Source organism: Vulpes lagopus, chromosome 21 (assembly GCF_018345385.1).
Source record: "Vulpes lagopus strain Blue_001 chromosome 21, ASM1834538v1, whole genome shotgun sequence".
Classification (NCBI taxonomy): domain Eukaryota; kingdom Metazoa; phylum Chordata; class Mammalia; order Carnivora; family Canidae; genus Vulpes; species Vulpes lagopus.
In genome coordinates, this window is record NC_054844.1 from 8,561,078 (window position 1) to 8,582,278 (window position 21,201).

Consider the following 21,201-nt stretch of genomic DNA (forward strand, 5'->3'; position numbering starts at 1 on the left):
ATGAGCACCGACTATACAAAAAGGTATTTGGAAAATACGGTGAGTAAAATGAAGACATGGTCCTTATATTCAAAGAATCTACAAACTAATAAGAAAGAGAATTTCAACAGCAACCCAAATAAAACAAAGAGATCATTTTTTCAGACCAGGAGGATAGGTAACATTTAATGAAGTAGTATTTGCACTAGCTTTATGAAATGGAAAGGATTTCAACAGGCAGGAAGATACCCTAGATAGAGGGAATTTTAGCAAGCATTCAGTGCTCACAGTGCTAATGGCATCTGAAGAATGACTAGTACCCTAGTCTCAGGAGCATACTGTGAGTGGAAGAGAAAACAGAGTTGAGGATGAAATGGTACTATGGGTTTTATTCTGTAAGCAAAGGAAAATCATTAAAGACAATGAGTCACAGAAGAAAAGGCACGAGCAGGGCTGGGTTTAGGAAGAGGATTTCTGGAGGCAACAGGTAAGCTGAATTGGAGCTAGAGAAAAAGAAAGGTAGAGGCAAGCCACCTGTCTAGAAGGTTATCAGAATGGAGGAAATGGAGTAATAAACGTTCACACTACAACTGTGAAGGGAGATACAAATGTTTAACTGAGGGGACTGAGCTAAAAAAAATAAAAAAAAAAAAAAAGATTGTCCACATTTTTCCCCAAATAAAATCTGAGGTTTATGATACACTTCTATCAATGACAGTGCCTCATAGCCTCAGTAATGATAAGAAAGGCCATGGTTAGGAAAGCCATCTAGGCTCTACTCTAGGAGAGCAAATGGAGGAGGTGCATCAGAATCTCTGGAGGGAGCAGCATGTTATTTAAAAAAAAAGAAAGAAAGAAAGAAAGAAGGCTAGCACATGTATCATTCTGATTCACCTTCTGTGAAAAATCACTGAATGAGAACTCCAAGATCTTTCTGGGTTCCAAAGTTTATGGTTCTGAATCAGTTCCACCTCTTACACTGATTCTCCTCATTTATGCTGATGATAGTTCTGGAATATGAGAGGTGGCCTAGATCATGAAGACAATCTGAAGCAAATGAAGTGAACTATACCAGCAAATAAATAATTCATATAAATGATCTGTATAAGGAGTGCTCTGTGGGTTTAGAACCATGAGCGTACAAGTCTAACCCGAACTTAAAAGCCCTATTTCTTAAGAAAAAGAGTAATAGATATAAAATGTCTGTTTATTACCTACTGGCCCATTTATATTGGATCAGTTATATTAAAAAGGCACTGAAATAGGCAAACCAAAAGATAAAAGAGACACTACCTTTTTCCACATTTTTAATTACCATTATTGCACCAATACAGCATATGCTTTATATACATATATTTTAAATTTCATTTTTAATTTCAGCAATTCAAATACATAATATATTATCATCTTGAGAATACAAAGAACACAACATGGAGGAAGATTGAGAAAATAGGTTCCCAGTAGTTAGTCACTAGTGATTCTATAGAACTTTCCATTTAGTGTTTTCTATTCGAATTTTAAAATGTCCTGCCATGGCTCTGTAAGAATAGAGCTGCCTGGAACAGGAGGCAATGAAAAAAAATGGACCCAAAGTTAAAAAGTCAAGAAAGAAATCCAGAAGAGAGAATGCATTTTGAAACTAAATATAAGACTCCCTTCAGTCCGAGTGTACACATCCAAAGAAGTGCTAAAGGAAGAAAAGATATCCTCCCAGTTCATTCTCAAAATTGCCCATTAATGAACAAAATAGAATAGTGCCCATTCATCTAAGAAAGGGAACTCTCTTCACAGCATCGTAAAAGGAATGGTGGGGTAGAGGGAAGGGAAAGTGGTGGGAGAGTAAGTTGCTTCTGAGATGCCCTAGGTGACAATGTATCAAAGCCATCACTCAGGCAAACCTCTCACAGCTAGCTTCATGGACTCTCCGACTTCCTTCATAAATGATGATGTATGAACAGCAGCTTTCTACTATTGAAGAGCTAGATGGACTGAAAAATAAATGTTTATGGAAAGGGGCCAGATACCCAGGCAGCAAGGCAACATGGGTACTGAAAGAGAGTTATGTGCTTTCAACCCCTCTGCTCTACATATCAGGTTAAAAACTCTAAACCCTTCAACTTCAGGTCAAATAATAGGGCAAATACAAAGTAATGCCACGCTTCAAATGCAGCAACTAGATGGAGCTGCAAGAAAGTAAACACTTCTCTACAACCTAACTTGGGAAACATGGTCCCCTGAATCTCCTTCATCCAAGAGACCCACTAGTCAAAGATGTTGCACCATTCAACAAACAAAAGAACAGTGAAAGTGCCACTGACAAAACCCTCTTAGCATAGGAAGAAACATGTAAACACATGACAGGGTGATGGAGCTGCACCCAGCACTGGATATTCACTGAGCAGGATAAGCCTGAAGGAGGATATATAACAGAGACCCAGGAAACGGGTCTCTCTTCATACCTATCCCAATCAAAACTCTGAATTTGTAAACACTGAGGTCACTCGGTCCATTTTTAGGGTCTTAGGTTAAAGGAAAAGGAAATTTCAAGGTTTCTGTCTCCCCTGAAATTGCTAAATAGGGCTTCACAAAGAGGCACACAGGGTCATGAGATGATTCAGAATTAAGTTAAAGAATTGAAATGATGGAGAAAAATTTTACAGATGGTAGAGTTCATTCCCCCCTCAAAGAGACATGGCCTTCTGGGCCCTGCATAGTCAGCCACAAGTATGCTAAGACCCACTATTCCCCTGCCTTACTAGTGAACAGGAGATAAGGACATACTTTCTTGGCTGTACAGCAAGTAACAACATAGGGGAGTGACATAAACCAATTTGAATGCAATGGAGAAACTATGAAAAAGATTGTCCAGTAATTTTGGTTCTGGGGAGAGAAGGGGTTCCTAACTTCCCTCACAGATTGGTGCCCTCAAGGTCATTTTTTTCTTCAAGTCTGTCCTTAATGTCCTGCCAATGCTATTCAGAACTGGACCCAGTTGGATGGCTGTGGTGCCTGGTTTGGAACAGAGCTGCAAGACAGGAGAACAGAGAGAAAGCCAAAGAAATTAGGATAGCTACTCCATTCTTCAATGTAATAGCTTCCGAGAAATTGCTGCCCAGAATTTCTAAAACTGTATCTCCAGAAAATCTACTTATTGAGGCTTGATATCCCACTTCCAACTCCATCCTACAGCTTTCTTACCCCACCATCCCCAGCACTCCTCTACTTCCTTACCCAGAATTCCTGCCAAACACTCTGCATGACCTGCAAATGCCCTGCTTTCCCAGAACAAGCTTTCATTTGACTGTAACATATCCTCTGTACCCTGAATGAGAGTACTGTGGTTTCACTAGGCTCATACCTGGATGCAGTGCTAAAGTCTCCCCACAAGTCATTGCTTGCAGAAACTGGAGCTGGTGCTGATGTCGGGACAGGAGCAGGAGAATCCAAATCTAAGAGGATATCTGAACACACAGTAAAGAGAAAAAAAAAAAAAAAGGAAAACATAATAAAAATCTTAGAAATAAAAATGTATTATCAAACAAAAAGCTATATGCAAATGTTCACAACTTTATTTGTAATAGACAAAAACTGGAAATGACCCAGATGTCTTTCCATGAGTGATGGTTAAATACGCTGTTGTATGTCCACACCATGAACCACTACTCAGCAATAAACAGAAACTATTAATATACACAACTTGGATGAGTCTCAAGGAAATTATGCTGAGTGGAAAAAGCCAATCCCCAACGGTTACATACTCTATGATTCCATTTATATAACATTCATGAAATGATAAAATTACAGAGATGGAGAAGAGATTAGTGATTGCCTAGAGTTAGTGAGGGGGTGTGGGGCAGGATGCAGGAGGTAGGTATGGTTATAAATGGATGACATGAGGGATCCTTGTACTGATGGAGCTGTTCTGTTTTCTGATCATGGTTTGTACTGATTGAGCTGTTCTGTTTCCTGACCATGGTGATGGATCTAGGAACCTACACACGATAAAAGTGCATAGAACTAAAAACACACACATGAGACACTAAAAACACACACAAATGAGAATACATAAATCTGGTGAAATCTAAATAAAATCAGTAAATGGTATCGACATCAATTTCCTGGTGATATTTGACTTTGGTTTTGCAAAATGTTACCACTTAGGGGAACGAGGTAGAGGGAACAAAGGATTTGTCTTATTTTTTACAACTTCATGTGAATCTACAATTATCTTAAAAATAAAAACATTAAAAAAATAATAAATCTTAGACATTATCCCTGGAGAAACTTATGAAAAGTAGGATATAACCATTTTTACCTCAAAATTCCAGAAAGAGAAAGTTTATTCTTAGCAATCAATGATATAAATGCTCTGCATCCCCACAATACATTAGGCTAAAACTCCAGATTCTACTATCTGCTTCTCTAATCTTTGGAAAATTTCTTTCCAAGTTCTAATGTTCTCATTCTCGAAACAGAAATAACTCTATTCTTGAAAAAGAATAGACCACCAACCACCAGATAGTACAGAAGAGTGAAAATATATTCATAAACCCAGGTGCTGTCTAATTTTCTCCCAACTGCCTTTGTGAAGAAACAGAAAAGATTAAAAAATAACATTTACTAAATGGCTACTATGTTTCATGGATCATGCTAGGTGCTGTCACATCATTTAACCTTTACAATCCTGGGGCAATTTTAAAGTCTCCATCTTGCAGATAAGGATATTCAGACCAAAAAATTTAAATAATGTTACTAAATCCATTCAGATATAAAACAGCAGAGTTACGACCAAAATATTAGTCCATCTGATTCTCAAGCCTACTAGCGTCTAACCAAGGTACAATGAAGAAATTAGTCTTTTTAATATCTATTCATTTTCTGACAAAGAACCTACCAAATACCATGACTCTCAGTTCATTAGAAAAGTTTTAATTCCTTACTAGACGCTGCAAGAATCACCTTGTCAGTACCAAATGCCATTTATTAGCAAAAACATCAACTCTCTCTTTGGCAAAGAGGTGCTACCCAATTAAAACCTAAGATACAATGATTCCTCAAAGTTAAAATTAATAGATTTACCTGCATCACTACCTCCATGGTTAGATTTTGGAATGGGTGGTGGAGTGACATGATTGCTGATAGCAACTGAGGAGGATGGTGGGGGAATAGTGACTTTGCCTCCAGGTGGGGGTGGGAGCAAGCTTAAACCCCCAGCCCCTGTGGTCTTGGGCTTAGAAACACCTCCCTTCTTGGTTGTAATGTTCTACAAAGAGAAAACAGAGAAGAGAAAGAAAAAGTCACAAGCTTATTATAGAAATAGAGAGAGTAGGGGAAAGAAACCATACTTACCCCAATACTCAACTTGATAGTCTGTCCTTCCTTGAAGCCCAGATCCAACTTGGGACGATTGTCCATTTCCTGAGATTCTTTGGAAATCTCAGATTCCTGCTTTACCCACCTTCAGTAAAAGAGTAAATTATCTTAATTTGGGATCACCTGAAAGCAGAGTCCAACACACAAATTTGAATGTAACTAACTTATGTGAAACAGGATTCCAGAAAGCAGACTGAGGGAACATTAAGAATGAGGAAGGAAAGGAAGAAAAGCCAAGAAAGAGGGCAACAGGGTTCAGTATCACTGAGGAACCACATAGAATACATATTTAACCTGTCCCTCCAAAGGAGGGCATTTAGTTGCCAATTCCCATACTCCATGTTTGAGGGCTGCCCCTGAGGGAGTGTTAATTCCTCAGTCCTTCCAGGCTGCATCCCTGTGCCAACTGAGTGGATTTCCACAATTTCAGAGTTCTGAGGCAGAAAAGCAGAATTATGCCTATGCATGCCCTTAAAGTAGGAAGTTGACAGTGTGCATGGTGCTATGCGCTACCACTGTGCCAAAACCAGGTGGGCTGAAGAAATTTTATCACAGACATAAAACATGTCAACTATACAACGTAACAAAACTGGCACACAACTCCCCAGAAACCTCCCATACAGCCCTGTTTCTGTATGCTCCTCTCAGCCACTTAAAACCAAGTGCCAATTCCCCCAAAGAAAGAAGTAAAAGCATCTCAAAACACTGTACAAGGAACCAAAAACAGATTCCAGGGTACAAGGAAAGAACACATAAGATAATGTAAGGAAAGAGTGAATGGGAAGATTCCAATGTATAATGAACTAGCTGACTAAATACAGAAACCAGGAGGTAAAAGAAATAGCGTCCATTCAACTGAGAAGGAGCACTTCCAAAACCTTTTAACCAGGTAACTAAAGGACAAGTTTCACTCACTTGAAGTGATCTTGCAAGGAAACGTTAAAGTCAAAGGCATCACCCCGATCTGTGAAGCCAATGCCAATGAAAGCACTACGCCCTGTGAGAAAGACAGAAATACTCACAATAAGAAGTATCCCTTAGGGAATATTGCACCCAGTGAAAATTAACAGTTACCTTAACTAGATCAAGTCCGTAAATGTGAAACATTCTTTCACAGCCCAGGAGACCACGAACTACATGCAGCCCAAGGGCCAAATGCTGCCATCGCTTGTCTTTATAAATAATGTTTTACTAAACACAGTTACCCCAATCTGTATTAAATACTATCTATGGCTGCTTTCATACTACATCAGTAGAATTGAGTAGCTACAATAGAGAATGAAAATCTAAAATATTTACTATCTGTGTCTTACGAGAAAAAGTTTGCCAACCTCTGATACAGACTACGGAAAAGAGAGAATGATTGCCCTACACATAGGTGACTTAAGGCAGTCCACCAAAACCCACTACAAACAATGAATGAATAGGCAATATGTATTAATTATTTGGTTAGCTAGATATTTTGATTTATTTATGTCTACGTATTATCACGTCTTGAACTTGCGTTCGTATCTATTACAAATAACATGTTAATCCTTGTTCTTTAGCAGCTATAGTTAACTGTGGAGAAAGGGGAGGAAAAAATTAGTAAACTTAAATACGATAAATGCAACTGGGACACACTTTCATTGAAGTGTATTACCCATCTACCTAATCTCATGTCATTCAAAATCCCAGATTCCTTACCAGTACCATCCTGGATCCGGATTACAAAGTAGCGGCTGGAATCTGTCACTGTCTCCACAGCAATACCAGGATATTGTTCTACTGGTGCCTGGGCAAAGAGTTCCCCTGATAGGTAAGTAAAAGACTTCTTTAAGCAAAGGAAGTAAAAATCTATAACTATTCTGTTCACAAGTATTTCCATTCCAATCCGAATTTAAATATACTTACAAAAGTGCATCAAACTAATACTCTTAATATGTTAGAGTCACCAGCACAGATTACCTGAAACTTTATCCTCAAGTTTGATATACGCGATCTTCCCTTTTGAAGTGATTCGGAGGCGACCAGTCCAATCAGGCTGATCTAATTTCCAGTCAGATGCCCTAGGATAGGAAAATAGGAAGCCTCCAATTCACGTCTTTAGTTACTAAAAATCTATACAGAATCATTTGCCATATTTATTTCGCCATCCTGGGTTGCTTACTCTTTCTACCTGTTAATCAATAAGAATAACTCACAATCCCCTCTACAGAGGGTCACTGCTACATATAGCCCAAAGCAGATAAATCCTTACTACTTAAGTATTGGCCAATAAACATCAATAAAAACATGTTAAGTACAAACACAAGCAATTTTTTTAAATTACCATAACGATAACCATTTCCATACCACAGATAATAATTTATATAAACAGTGTTTTACTGATCAGGTAACAACAAAGTCTACTAAAGGAATTATAGTGAGTAACAGAAGCCTTCCCAAATCCCTAAGTGTATTATCTTTCACTGAATTCAACCAATATCTACAGAGTGAGTATTAAGTCAGAGACACTGTTCTAGGTACTTGGGGTACAACAGTGAATGAACAAAATAAAAACTCGTATCCTCGTGAGGTTTACAATAGAAAACAAACAATAAAAAAACATTAAAAATAAGTAAGACAATCAGTATCTCAGAAGATGGTTAAGTGCTAAAGTAAAAAAAAATGCAGAGGCAGAAAAAGGATATTGGGAGGGTAGTACAAGAGCAAACAGGTTGCAGCATTCAAGAGGGTGGCTGGGGAGGACTTATTCATAAGGTGAAATGTGAGTAAAAATGTGAAGGAAGCAAAAGTTACTTATGCAGATATTGGAGGAGAGGGAGATTCCATGATTGGAACAATTAGTGCAAAGGTGCTATGGTGGGAGTGTGAATGGAATGTCTGCCCTCAAAAAAAAAGAAGCTGCTGCAGTAAGAATAAAATAAATTAAGAGATGAGGTGGAAGAGGTAACAGGGCCAAATTTTATGGGCCTTACAAGAACTCTGGCTTTGATTCTGAGTGAAGGAGAAACCAATACAGATTTTAAGCAGAGGTGAAAGATGATCTTCCTTTTTATCTGAAAGTAATTATTGTTTTAAAGATTTATTTATTTATTTTAGGAGGAGAGAGGGATCCCTGGGTGGCTCCGTGGTTGAGCGTCTGCCTTTGGCCCAGGGCATGATCCTGGAACCCCAGGATCGAGTCCCACTTCGGGCTCCCTGCATGGAGCCTGCTTCTCCCCCTGCTTGTCTCTCTAATGAATAAATGAAAATATTAAAAAAAAAAGGGGGGGGGGAGACAGAAACAGAGACAGAGAGACAGAGAGAGAGAGAATGCACTCGAGGGGAGGGGCAGAGGGACAGAATCTCAAGCAGAGACACCCTACCTCCTGCTGAGCATGAAACCAGACACAGAGCTCCATCCCACCCATCTCCACCCTGAGATCATGACCTGAGCCAAAATCAAGACTTGGATGCTTAAACTACTGAACCACCTAAGCACCCAATCTTTTTATTTAAAAGGATTACTTTGTTGTATATAGAAGCAATGTAGGGATGTAAGTGCTGAAGCACAGGGATTAAGAGACCACTGCAGTAATCTAGGAGTCATGATGGTGACTAGGAAGATAGAGCAGCAATAGAGGCTAGATTCTAGATATAAAGTAAAGAAGCAGGATTTTCTAATGGATTTAATGTGAGGTAGAAGAGAGAAGTCAAGAATGACTCTTAAGATTTTTAGCCTGAGCAAAGGAGCTGCCAAAAACTGAGACAGAAAGGCTATAGGTATAACAAGATCTTTCTGGGAAGAAAGATCAGGAGTTCAATTTTGAATATGCAGTTTGAGATGTCAAATATATTTTCAAGCAACAATACAGAGAAGGCATTTGAATAGGAGTCTGGAGTTTAGGAAAGACATGGGCTAGAGATATAGATGTGCATGGAAACACTATACAAAACACTAAATACTCATTAAGGAAAAAAAAAAAAAGGACACCTGGGTAGCTCAGGGGTTGGGTGTCTGCCTTTAGCTCAGGGCGTGATCCCAGATTGGGGATCAAGTTCCACATTGGGCTCCCTGCGGGGAGCCTGCTTCTCTCTCTGCTCATGTCTCTGCCTCTTTGTGTCTCTCATGAATAAATAAATAAAATCTTAAAGAAAAAAAACACACACTAAATGCTTATAATCTGTGTGATAAATGAATTTGAAAGAAATCTAAGACATTTAAATATGACGAATTTTACAAAGCACCGCATTTGTGATTTTGTTTTGTCAGCATGTGAGGAAAAAAAACAAAATAAGTTATTAATAACTCACCCTGGGGCACCTGGCTGGCTCAGCCAGTAGAGCAACTGACTCTTGATATCAAGGTTATGAGTTTGAGCCCCACACTGGATGCAGAGATTACTTAAAAATTAAATCTTAAAACAAAACAAAACTTATCCCTTAGAAACCTGAAGACTAACACTTGCAAGTTAGAAAGGTAACAGGATATCTAAACAAGAATAAGTTTAACAAGGGGATCCCTGGGTGGCTCAGCAGTTTAGCACCTGCCTTCCGCCCAGGGCATGATCCTGGAGTCCTGGGATGGAGTCCCACATCAGGCTCCCTGCATGGAGCCTGCCTCTCCCTCTGCCTATGTCTCTGTGTCTCTTATGAATGAATGAATGAATGAATGAATAAAATCTTTAAAAAAAGAGAGAAAAAATTTAACAATGTGGAAGGAGAAAAATGAAAATTAGCACAGGTTTTGAACAGGATTTATAAGATAAATCTTTGTCATGTCCTCCTCTCTTGATGGCATGTCTCAAAGACGCTAAGTACTTGAATCTGATCCAGACTACAACGCTTAAAGGTCCTGTATTTTAATTTTTTCTTTTAATGAGTCATTACTTCTATCATGCCACCATGAGATAAACATAATATGCTGAATATATTACAAACAAGCCTACTAGGTATGTTTCCTGGGACAGGTTCCCTATCTTATAAGTATCTTGCAAGACTAGTGGCCAATATTGAACAATCCTTACAACTACCATGTAGAATAGGCATGAAAAGCCTATCAGCTCTGTCTCTCTAAATGAAGAACAGTAACACAGTAATAATGCCTAACTTCAAAATCTAGTGTTCCTCTCACTATATTAAAACAGACTATTGAGTATACTATTGATTTAGATGAGGAGGAGGGCAGTAATGAATATAAAAACAGTTTTATAGCTTGGGAAACTATTTCTTAATCATGCATAACTTTCTCATCGATCTAAATTGTCATTGAAAGCTGAGAAGCAATAGCTTACACTAGGTGATCAAAGTCGTTCATTCCCTCTAATCTTATTAGTCACTCAAAAAAAGTATTCATCCTGCTTCCTAAAAATCCTAGTTTTTCCTTTAATGGCAGCCTAAAGGAAAAGTCATGCTCATAACGTAAAATGGGTTCTGTAAAAAAAGATGAGACAGACAAAAAGACATAAAAGTAACATTTATCAAGCACCTATTATGTGCCAAGCATTATGCCCATTTTTATGAAAATTGAGAGGATACTGCAAGGTAATTAGTAGTATATCCATTTTTACAAATAAGAAAACCAAGGGCAGCCCAGGTGGCTCAGCACCACCTTTAGCCCAGGGCCTGATCCTGGAGTCCCGGGATCGAGTCCTACATTGGGCTCCCGGCATGGAGCCAGCTTCTCCCTCGGCCTGTGTCTCTGCCTCTCTCTCTCTCTCATGAATAAATAAAATAAAATCTTTAAAAAAAAATAAGAAAACCACAGTTCAAGTTAAGTGTCTTGCCAAAAGCAAATAAACAGGAATCTCGCTGTAAACAGTGTTCTCTTCCTTCAGTGATAAAATGCCTCTTGGAGGATAAGAAATGTCAATAATAAACATGGAAAACATAGATAACAAGAAAAAGAGGAAAATTAAATTGTTTTGATGGCTCAGTGCAGTTAACTGATATAAGGATAAAAGGCTGTGGATAAACCAGGAAGTGAACACAGAGAATACAGATGGGTGAAAGAAAGAAGTTCTTTAAAAAAAAAAAAAAAAAAAACCTGAAAGTAAATAGTTCAATCAATGCTAACTTACGTGATTAAATGTAATCTACTATAATTTCTTCCATGTGCCAGATACTATACTAGACCCTGGTACCATAAAATTAGGAAAGACCTCAAGTTGTTCATAACTAGACTGGAGAAGCAGAAGATAGAGCAATTAATTACAATACAAAAAGAAGAGTACTAGGACAAAGATAAGCATAGGCACTATGGAACCACACACAGCATTCCAAAGCCAGAATGGAAGTGTCAAGAGGGGCTGATGTCTCAGCTGAATCACACAAATTACTACATGTAACTACCATCAAAAACCATGTTGATTCCTATTCATGGTCAACTTGGGAATCCGAATGAAAGACTGGACTACCTCTTTGCCAAAAGGTACAACCTACAGGGTCTAATGCACAGGTCAGTAAGCACAAAGATACTGATTCATGATGAATGAACCTCCAGTAAGGAGGCAAAATAATGGACACAGGAGGAAGACAAGAGCCAATATAATACTAAATGCCAAGAGGAAAATCATAATGGTGATGTGGGTCAGAGAACAATAAGAACAATATCTTATATCCTTTTATGCTGCTTTACTGTTTCCTAAATTCTTTCACATTTATTATATTATTTCATTTAACCCTTCAAAAACTTCTTTGAGGTACATAACTAGAGCAGGTTTTATTATGATTTTCCCCCCTATTTCACAGATGAGAAAACTAAGGATTGGAAAGGTGAAGAGATTTGCCCCAAATCACACAGCTGCAAAGTTTTCAGAGTCCATACTCATATTTTTTAACATGCAACCCAGTTAACATGTTAACTCTTTCCACTACATGACTTCACGACTTCCTACAGCATCCTCAGAACCTCATCGTCATGAGATGATTACATGGTGGTTAGTTAGCCCTAGAGAGAAAATGCTGTATTAATTCGAGGGAAAAAGCTATGGGAGAGGTCAGGAAGGGAGGGTGGGAAGGAAAATAGGAAATACTATGTTTTCATCAAGAAAAGGTACTAAAAAGAAACACAATGATGGACAACCACTGAAAACCCTATAATCATAACCCCTGCCCACTAGGAAAAGAACTGAAGGGAAAACCAAATGGTGGATATTTGGTAGCAAGACAACAGCACAGAAGATAAACTATATCACCTACAGAATGACCAACACAATAATTACCAACAAATGCGCACCGGGTACTGGAAACGTGTGTGAGTGGGAGGGCGGGAGGGAGTTACGACAAGGGTGACAAACTGAAGGACGCAGGAAAAAAACGAACGAAAGGTGATCGGCGATGGAGCAGGCACGGCTGGATGTGGACGAAGGGGAGCGGATGGGTAACTCAGAGGGGCCCAAGGGAGGAGCGGTGGGAGGATGCAGATGGTAATTCTTTTTTTAAAGCGGTAATGGCATTCCACAGTGAGGAAAGACCAGAAAGGCACAGTAATAACAACCCAGGTGGGGAGGCTAGCAAGGTGACAACCCAGAGACGGCAGTGACAAGGGACTCGCAGCGTGCTACCTGAGAAGAAAACTGTCATCCCCGACCCGGTATGCGTGTGCTGCAGTGCCTCGGGGTTAGTACCTGTAACCGCGGTTAGAGGCCCGGGGAGGAATCCGGTAGACGCTAACGTCGGGCTTCACACACAGAACAGACTCGTACTCCAACTCGGCCGCCATTTTGGGTCTGCACTCCGCGCCACCGGGGGCGGGGCATAGGAACGCGGGTGGCCGTGAGGTGGGGGAGGGAGTTGGGCTGTACGCAACTTCCGCTTACGCTACTTCCGCGCGAGTTTACCTTGGTTCCTGAAATTAACCTCCAGAGGTACGGGTTGGGGAAGCCATATTGAAAGCTGGAAACCGTGAAGCTACACTGTTCGCCATCTTGGGTAATGGCAAAACTGCCTTTTCAGCGCGTGATGCACGTTATGGAAATCTCCATTCCCGAAAGGTGATTAGGGAAAGGCGCCATCTTGCTGCGGGCTGGTGCTGCAGTGCTTAGGGAAGAGGTGGACCATCTTGAAATCTGGAGAATTTTTTCTGACAAGAACCACTTTTAACCATAGTTTCCAGGCAGAAGAGAGGCATTTGCGGGCAGCCCCGGTGGCGCAGCGGTTTAGCGCCGCCTGCAGCCCGGGGGTGTGATCCTGAAGACCTGGGATCGAGTCCCACGTCGGGCTCCTTGCATGGAGCCTGCTTCTCCCTCTGCCTGTGTCTCTGCCTCTCTCTGAATAAATAAATAAATATTGAAAAAGGAAAGAAAAGAGGTATTTGCTCATTGGTAATCCCTAACCAGGTAGCTACAGTTAAATATATGATCCAGTTGTAGGCATGGTGGATTTTAACCCTCCAGCGTCTGACTGTTAAAAATGCCCAGCCTGAGTAGTTACCTAGTTGCATCTTTTAATCTCCGTTTTTACAGAACAGCGCCTGTTGAAAAAGTTGGCCGCATTTTCGGTGTGCGTTTTGGATATCTCTTTGGAAAATGTGACCCTCTTAAACTCTTGAATGGGACCAACTCAATTCCTGACAAAATCGCTATTATTTAATGCCCGCTACTTGGCCCTAGTCCTATTATAAGTCCTATTGAGCTCTTTCCATGAATAAGTTCTTCGTACACTTCACATATGTAAACTTGCCACAACGCCATCACTTAGAACCAACTTAATTAGCAGGGATAGCGGAGGTCAAGACCAAGGTAAGAAGTCAAGTCTGTCAGGGTACAAGAGCAGTGGTCTTAGCCAATTTGTTATACTGATTAGTTGGAAACCTGCGTTTAATGATTGCGTACCTGGCAAAGTGATAATCTTAAAATTCAAAAAGACATGATATATATCCCCGGCAAGGATGTGGGAAACAGCTACTCTCATCCATCAGTACTGAAAATGTACATTGATACAGCATTTTGAAGAGAAAGAATTGATCAAAATATTGTATGTAACTTGCAATTTAGTAAGTCCACTAATAGGTATTTTTAGACACTTTTTTAAAAATATTTTATTTGGGCAGCCTGGGTGGCTCAGCGGTTTAGAACCTGCCTTTGGCCCAGGTGATGATCCTGGAGACCTGGGATCGAGTCCCACATCCGGCTCCCTACATGGAGACTGTGTCTCTGCCTTTCTCTCTGTTTCTCATGAATAAATAAATAAAATCTTTTTTTAAAAAAGAGATTTTATTTTGAGAGAGGGAGAGAGAGAGCCCACAAATGAGTGGGCTGCAGGGAGAGAAAGAATCTCAAGCAAACTCCACCCTCAGTACTAGAGCAGAACGCTAGCTAGAGCATACCACCTGAGATCATGACCTGAGCAGAAGAGTCAGACTTTTAACCAACCGAACCACCTGAGTGCCCCAGGGACATTCTTTGTTTTTTTAATTTTTATTTATTTATGATAGTCACACACACACAGAGAGAGAGAGAGAAAGGCAGAGACATAGGCAGAGGGAGAAGCAGGCTCCATGCACCGGGAGCCCGACGTGGGATTCGATCCCGGGTCTCCAGGATCGCGCCCTGGGGCAAAGGCAGGCGCTAAACCGCTGCGCCACCCAGGGATCCCCAGAGACATTCTTATATGCACAGTAAAGTAGGTACAATGTTTATTACAGCATTGTTTGTAATAGTAATGCAAAACAACATGAACACCTATCAACAGAAAATATACATATTAGAATATATATAACAAAAAAATATTTTTTAAAAGATTTTATTTATTTATTCACGAGAGACACAGAGAAAGAGGCAGAGACATAGGCAGAGGAAGAAACAGGCTCCCTGTGGGGAACCTGATGCAGGACTCCATCCCAGGACCCTGGGATCACGACCTGAGCCAAAGGCAGACACGCTCAACCACTGAGCCACCTAGGTGTCCCATAAAAAATATTCTAAAATATATCTTGATATTAAGGCCGTAGAAAAAGATCCAAGATTTAAAGAAACAAAAAGCAAATGAATTTCACTTAAAATTTCAGTATTATTAACATACAGTGTCATATTAGTTTCAGGTGATTCAACATTTCCATACATCACCTGGTGCTCATCACAGCCCCTGCCCCCCTTGATCACCATCACCTATTTCCCATACCCTCATCCCCCTCCCCCTCGTAACCATCAGTTTATTCTCTACAGTTCAGAATCTGTTTCTGGGTTTGCCTTTCTTTCTCTTTTTTCCCTTTGTTCATTTGTTTTGTTTCTTAAATTCCACATATGCGTGAAATCATTAATTCTGATTGATTCTCTTTGATTGACTTTCACTAGGTACTTCAGATGAATTTTCTCTAATGCTTCCACTTGCTTCTGTTGTCCCTAATCTATTGATATGCCTCAAATATCTCTCATTAAACCATAAGCTCCATAAAGGCAAGAACTTTGCTTTTTTAGGACCCAGCACAATGTCATCTACATAGTAGGCAATACTAATTATTAAATAATATAAGATTTCTATTTAAGTATAATCATTTAAGTATTTAAGTATAATCATTTAACTTACTAGCCACTTCCCAACATTTTCAACTTCACGAACTTATAGTTTTCAAGGTATTCAGAGTGTAGAAGGCTTAAAATGAAAAAGTAAAAGTCCACATCTCTAAATTATGAACAACTTTATGCCAATAAATTCAGTAACTTAAATGGTCATTAATGTGTATAAAGTACTTAAAATTATTCAAGAAGACATAGAAAATCTGAATAGCTCTATATCTATTAAAGAAATTGAGTTAATAACTGAAAACCTGCCCACAAAGAAAACTTCAGGCCCAGATGGCTTCATTGTTGATCAAACATTTTAGGAAGAAATAATATAAATGCTTTACAAGCTTTCTAAGAACTAGAAGAGAAAAAACAATTATTTTTTATGAGACAATCATTTACCTTGATACTGAAACCAGATAAAGCTATTACAAGAAAACTATAGGCCATATTTCCTCATAAGCAATAATTCTTACCGAAATACCAAGAAATCATATCCAACAACCTGCAAAAAAAGGAGAAAGCATCATGACCAATTGGGATTTACCCAAGAATTTAAGGTTACAGTATAGAGAAAAAGCACATAATCATCCCAATGGAAGCAGAAAAAAAAAAAAATAGGAAAAACTTCAATAGTCACTCATCATAAAAACTCTTAGCAAACTTCGAATAGAAAGAGAATTCCTCAGTCTGATAAAGGCCATCTATAAAAACCTACAACTAACATCATGCCTAATGATGAAATACTGAATGCTTTTCTGCTAAGATCAAGAACAAGTGAAGAACGAGAAAAGTTTATGACCTCACCATTTCTGTTAATTATCATCCCAGAGGTCCTAGCCATTAAAATAAGGCAAGAAAAGAAATACAAGTACACATATTGGAAGGGAAGAAATAAAACTGCCTCGATTCAGATGACATCATTATGTACATGGAAAATCCTAAGCGATCTACAAAAAAACATACAACTGAGTTTGTTTAAAAAGCAAGATACAGGGCAGCCCTGGTGGTGCAGCGGTTTAGCGCCACCTGCAGCCCGGGGTGTGATCCTGACGACCTGGGATCGAGTACCGCATCGGGTTCCCTGCATGGGGCCTGCTTCTCCCTCTGCCTGTGTCTCTGCCCCCCCACCTCTGTCTCTATGAATAAATAAATAAATAAAATCTTAAAAAATAAATAAATAAATTGCAAGATACAGATAAGATAAACTAAAACCAATTGTATTTCCATGTATTAGTAATAATCAGAAATTGAAATTTTAAAAAATTTACAATAGCATCAAAAATTATGACATACAATGGTATAAACTAAACATTGCTGACAGAAATTAAGGTAGATCTCAATTATTAGGGAAATATGCCATGTTTGTGTATTGAAAGATTAAATATTGTTAAAATGACAATTCTGCCAAATTGATCCATACATTCAATGCAATCCCAATCAAAATCTGAGCAGACATTTTTGTAGAAATCAACAACCTGATTGGAAATGCATGTGAAAATGCAAAGGTCCTAGAATATCAAAAACAACTTTGAAAATTAATATCTAAGGTGGGAAATCTATGCTATCTTATTTCAAGAATCAATGCACAAGAGTCAAGACAGTACCATATTGGCATAAAGATCACATAGATCAATGTAACAAAACAGAGAATCCAGAATAAGCCTACATCTATATGGTTAAATGATTTTTTACAAAGATGTTAAGATAATTCAATTAAGATAAACTTTTCAGCAGAGTGCTGAAACAACTGGGGAAAAAAGGAATGTCAACCCATATCTCACTCCATACACAAAAATTATCTCAAATAGATCATAAAACTGCACATAAATGCTAAAACTGTAAAATTTCTAGAAAATATGTGCAAATTTAGGGTTGGCAAAGATTTTTAAGATAAAACACAAAAAAAACACAAATCATAAAATATTTGATAAATTGGACTTAATCAAAATTTGAATTTTCTACTCTTCAAAAGATACCATTACCATTAAGAAAATGAAAAGGCAAGCCACAGACTAAAAAAAATTCACAATACATATATCTGACCAAGAACTTGTAATTCAGAATACATATATACCATAAGATTACTTTACCCACCTAATCCTAAGAGAATGGCTTAAAAGAAAATTTGACAAAAGCAAAGTTCTGGCAAGAATATGGAGCAACATGCATACATTGCTAGTGGGGAGTTAAAACGGCACAACCATTTTGGAAGTCCAAGTTTTGTATTTTCTTAAAAGTTAAACATACATTTATCACAGGACACATCATTTCAGTCCAAAATATTTATCCCAGATAAATTAAAACATAGGTACCCAAAAAGGCATATATGCAAATAGTCACAGCAACTTTGTTTATAATATAGAATATATTATGGAATATAGAATCTTTTCAAACTATCTATAAATTAAATTAATGAGATTTACTTCCAAAGAATCATCCAATCATTAGGAGGTAACAGAAGTTTAGGAACTTTGAATTAGGAGAGATTTTTAAATATTATTTAACAGTCTTTTCTATGCTTTTTTTTTACTATGCCAAGAAGACATTTTATATTAGAACCCAATGCACATGTATATACTTGAAACAAAGTTTTCCCAAAATGATAACCCTATTAAACATGATTGCAGTTTAAAACTTTTATTGTGTTCTGTTATATTTATGTTATTGTTTTCAATCCACAAAAGTGATTTCAATACCTAATAGCACATCCTGACCCACTGCTCACCATTTTACAGGTTAAAGAAAAAGTAATGAAGAAATACCAAAAATATTTCTAGTAATTATATCATATACTAAGATTATTATTTACATTGTACTCTCATTTGGAAAGAGTCATTGAAAGTTACAAACTGTCCCCTGGCTGTACAATAAAGTCTGATTTTCTCAGCTAGATGTTTCTTCATAATCTTGCCCCCACCTTTCTTTCAGGCTTACATAGAACCCCTCTGCTCACACCATCTTCCTCTCATTCTCAATATGTTCTCTAACTTAATCACATTGATACAGTTTTCCAAACACACTATCTTTGTTCATGCTGAACATATTTACATAGACTTAAATGCCTTTCCCATTCATTCTTTGGTAAAATGCCGTCGGATGTAATTTAAATATCAATTTATCTAAGAAGTTTTTCTCAACTTCCCTAAACCCTACTCTATGCTCCCACACCATTATTTATACTTAGGTTTTAGTTCTTATCATTTTGCATTCAACTGTATAGGTACAAAGGCAAGAAACATGTTTGTATTTACCCACTATCCATCGCAGTTTTCAGAATGCAGTAAGAACACCATTTTTTTGTTAAATGGATGATCATCTCTGTCCATATTTACTGGGATACTTTGTTCTTTCCCAATCAAGAAAATGTTAAATGTCTTGCCTGGAATTCACCACTGCCCACCAGTAGGGGGTAGCAGCTACACAATTCAAAAATTCTAGGCTGGAGGCTAGATTAACTGTCCTAGAAATCAAGCTAATTTTCTCCTGTGTGTGATTTCCCAAATATATATGATTTAACTGAGTTCAGTAAAAGCACTTTTATTAGAAATGACAGAGGCCTCGTCTATCTCAAATTTTGATTACTTTTAGATATATTTTAAACATAAAAATAAAAGTCAATGTTTCTTAACTATTTTCCACCAGTAACATGTTTTTCAGCTCTTTATTCTTTGAGCACATACATAAAGCTATTTATCACAAGGTTTTCAATTCTGATTTACCTTTGCTCAGGGTCCTGTTACCTATCATGAAATCGTATTTGTTAAAGTATAATTGTCCTAAATCCTTGGGTTGCTACAAACGCAGTGGTAAAAATTTTAATGAGATTTCCATCATAGTTTATAAATCTTCCTTACTTAAAATGGACCTAGTGACCTTGTGGTTGAAATCTTGCACTTTACATATGACAAACTTGAATCCCAGACTTATTAAATCATTTGTCCAGAGACACAGTTGGCAAGGAAGTCAGGATTGGAAACTCATGTCTCATGATTTACAAATGAACATTCTCTTCACCACACCACACTATTTTAATACAAGAAGCACCAAAGATACTAGTTCAAAAATAGTACACTTGTGTGGTTTTGTATGACATCTATTTTTTTCATTTAATATAAATCATAAAGATAGCTTCACAAATGCACAAAAATAAATGGGATTATTGCAGAATTTTTGTAATGAGGAAATGGAAATAATCTAAATGTCCATCAATCTGGAATTGATCCATTCCATAAATAAATAAAGTATATTACATCTATCAGTGAAGTACTATGCACCTATGTAACATTGATATTGGTCTATATTCTCAGATATGGAAAGGTAAATTAGTGAAAAACTAGAAGGTACAAAAAAAAGTGTACTACAAAGTCATTTGTATAAAAAATAAATATAAGGCCTGCCTGGCTGATTCAGTGAATAGAGCATGCAACTCTTGATCTTGAGATCATGAATTCAAGCCCCATGTTGGATCTAAAACTTCCTTTAAAAGATAATAAATAAATACATGAAATCTAGACTCAATAGGTATAAAATAATTATGAAACTATAGCCAAGATCATTAACAGGGGCTGTTATTTCTGGTAAATGGAAAGGGTAAAGAAAAGGAAACCGTTCATTTTATACTTTCCTTGTAATAATTAACCTGTAACAGTAAATCAAGAACTATGTACATAAAATTTCAATACATGAAAATAAAACTACATATCGCTTATGAAGTCATATTTATGTAATAAAATTATAAAAGCAAGTAGGGGAAAAAGTGATTATCTCAGGGGAGAGAGAGAGATAAAAAATTGGGGAAGGAGTATATATCTTTTTAAAATATCTGAAGTAAATATAGAATACTATTAAAACTTTGATAAAGCTGATGTTAATTCTGTTCTTTATATACTTATTCATCTGTTTTTTTATTCATCTGATTTAAATGTTATTATAATAAAATAAAGAATGGGAATCCAAGAAGTAAAAATTTTAAATTAAATAATGAAGAAATGGCCTGGTAAATTACCGAGTCATATAAGTGAGTTGCAGAATTACATGTATAATTTAAAATGAACATACACAATGCTCAAATATGCACACACACATACTTCACATACACTCACAGTTTTTCTCAAAGAAAAACTTTGAGAGAGATACATTTAATAGCAATCACCTCTTGGGAAATGGACTTGAGAAGAGGAGAGGTAGAAAAAGAATTTTTATTTTTACTTTAAACATGTCTGCATTTGATCTCTGCAATGAGCACCCTATTAGTTGTATAGTTCAGATATGAACATTTTTAAAAGTTAGAAACACTATAATGGTTTTATGATGATTTCATGATATTTCAGCTAAACAGTAAATAAAGTCAGTCATCAGCCTAAATCTACCTCTTCCT

At 37.6% G+C, this 21,201-nt stretch overlaps 1 protein-coding gene across 1 annotated transcript; it reads right to left on the bottom strand.

Annotated features, from left to right (window-relative positions):
- Window positions 1-1,271: 1,271 nt before the first annotated feature.
- Window positions 1,272-13,070, bottom strand: NECAP1 (NECAP endocytosis associated 1). Its single transcript, XM_041736772.1, has 8 exons — window positions 12,945-13,070; window positions 7,300-7,400; window positions 7,039-7,143; window positions 6,268-6,349; window positions 5,329-5,437; window positions 5,059-5,242; window positions 3,338-3,440; window positions 1,272-3,004 (listed from the first exon to the last, which is right to left on the bottom strand). Exons 1-8 carry the CDS (start codon window positions 13,037-13,039, stop codon window positions 2,956-2,958), a joined length of 828 nt encoding a protein of 275 aa, XP_041592706.1. The 5' UTR covers window positions 13,040-13,070; the 3' UTR covers window positions 1,272-2,955.
- Window positions 13,071-21,201: the final 8,131 nt, after the last annotated feature.

Bases quoted from the DNA above. Each gene is read 5' to 3' on its own strand.
- NECAP1 (XM_041736772.1), bottom strand. From the start codon at position 13,039: ATGGCGGCCGAGTTGGAGTACGAGTCTGTTCTGTGTGTGAAGCCCGAC. The intron at 7,401-12,944 runs GTACTAACCCCG...TTCCTATCCTAG, and splicing joins GCCTCTAACCGCGGTTACAG to GGCATCTGACTGGAAATTAG. The intron at 6,350-7,038 runs GTAAGGAATCTG...TCTTTCTCACAG, and splicing joins CCGGATCCAGGATGGTACTG to GGCGTAGTGCTTTCATTGGC.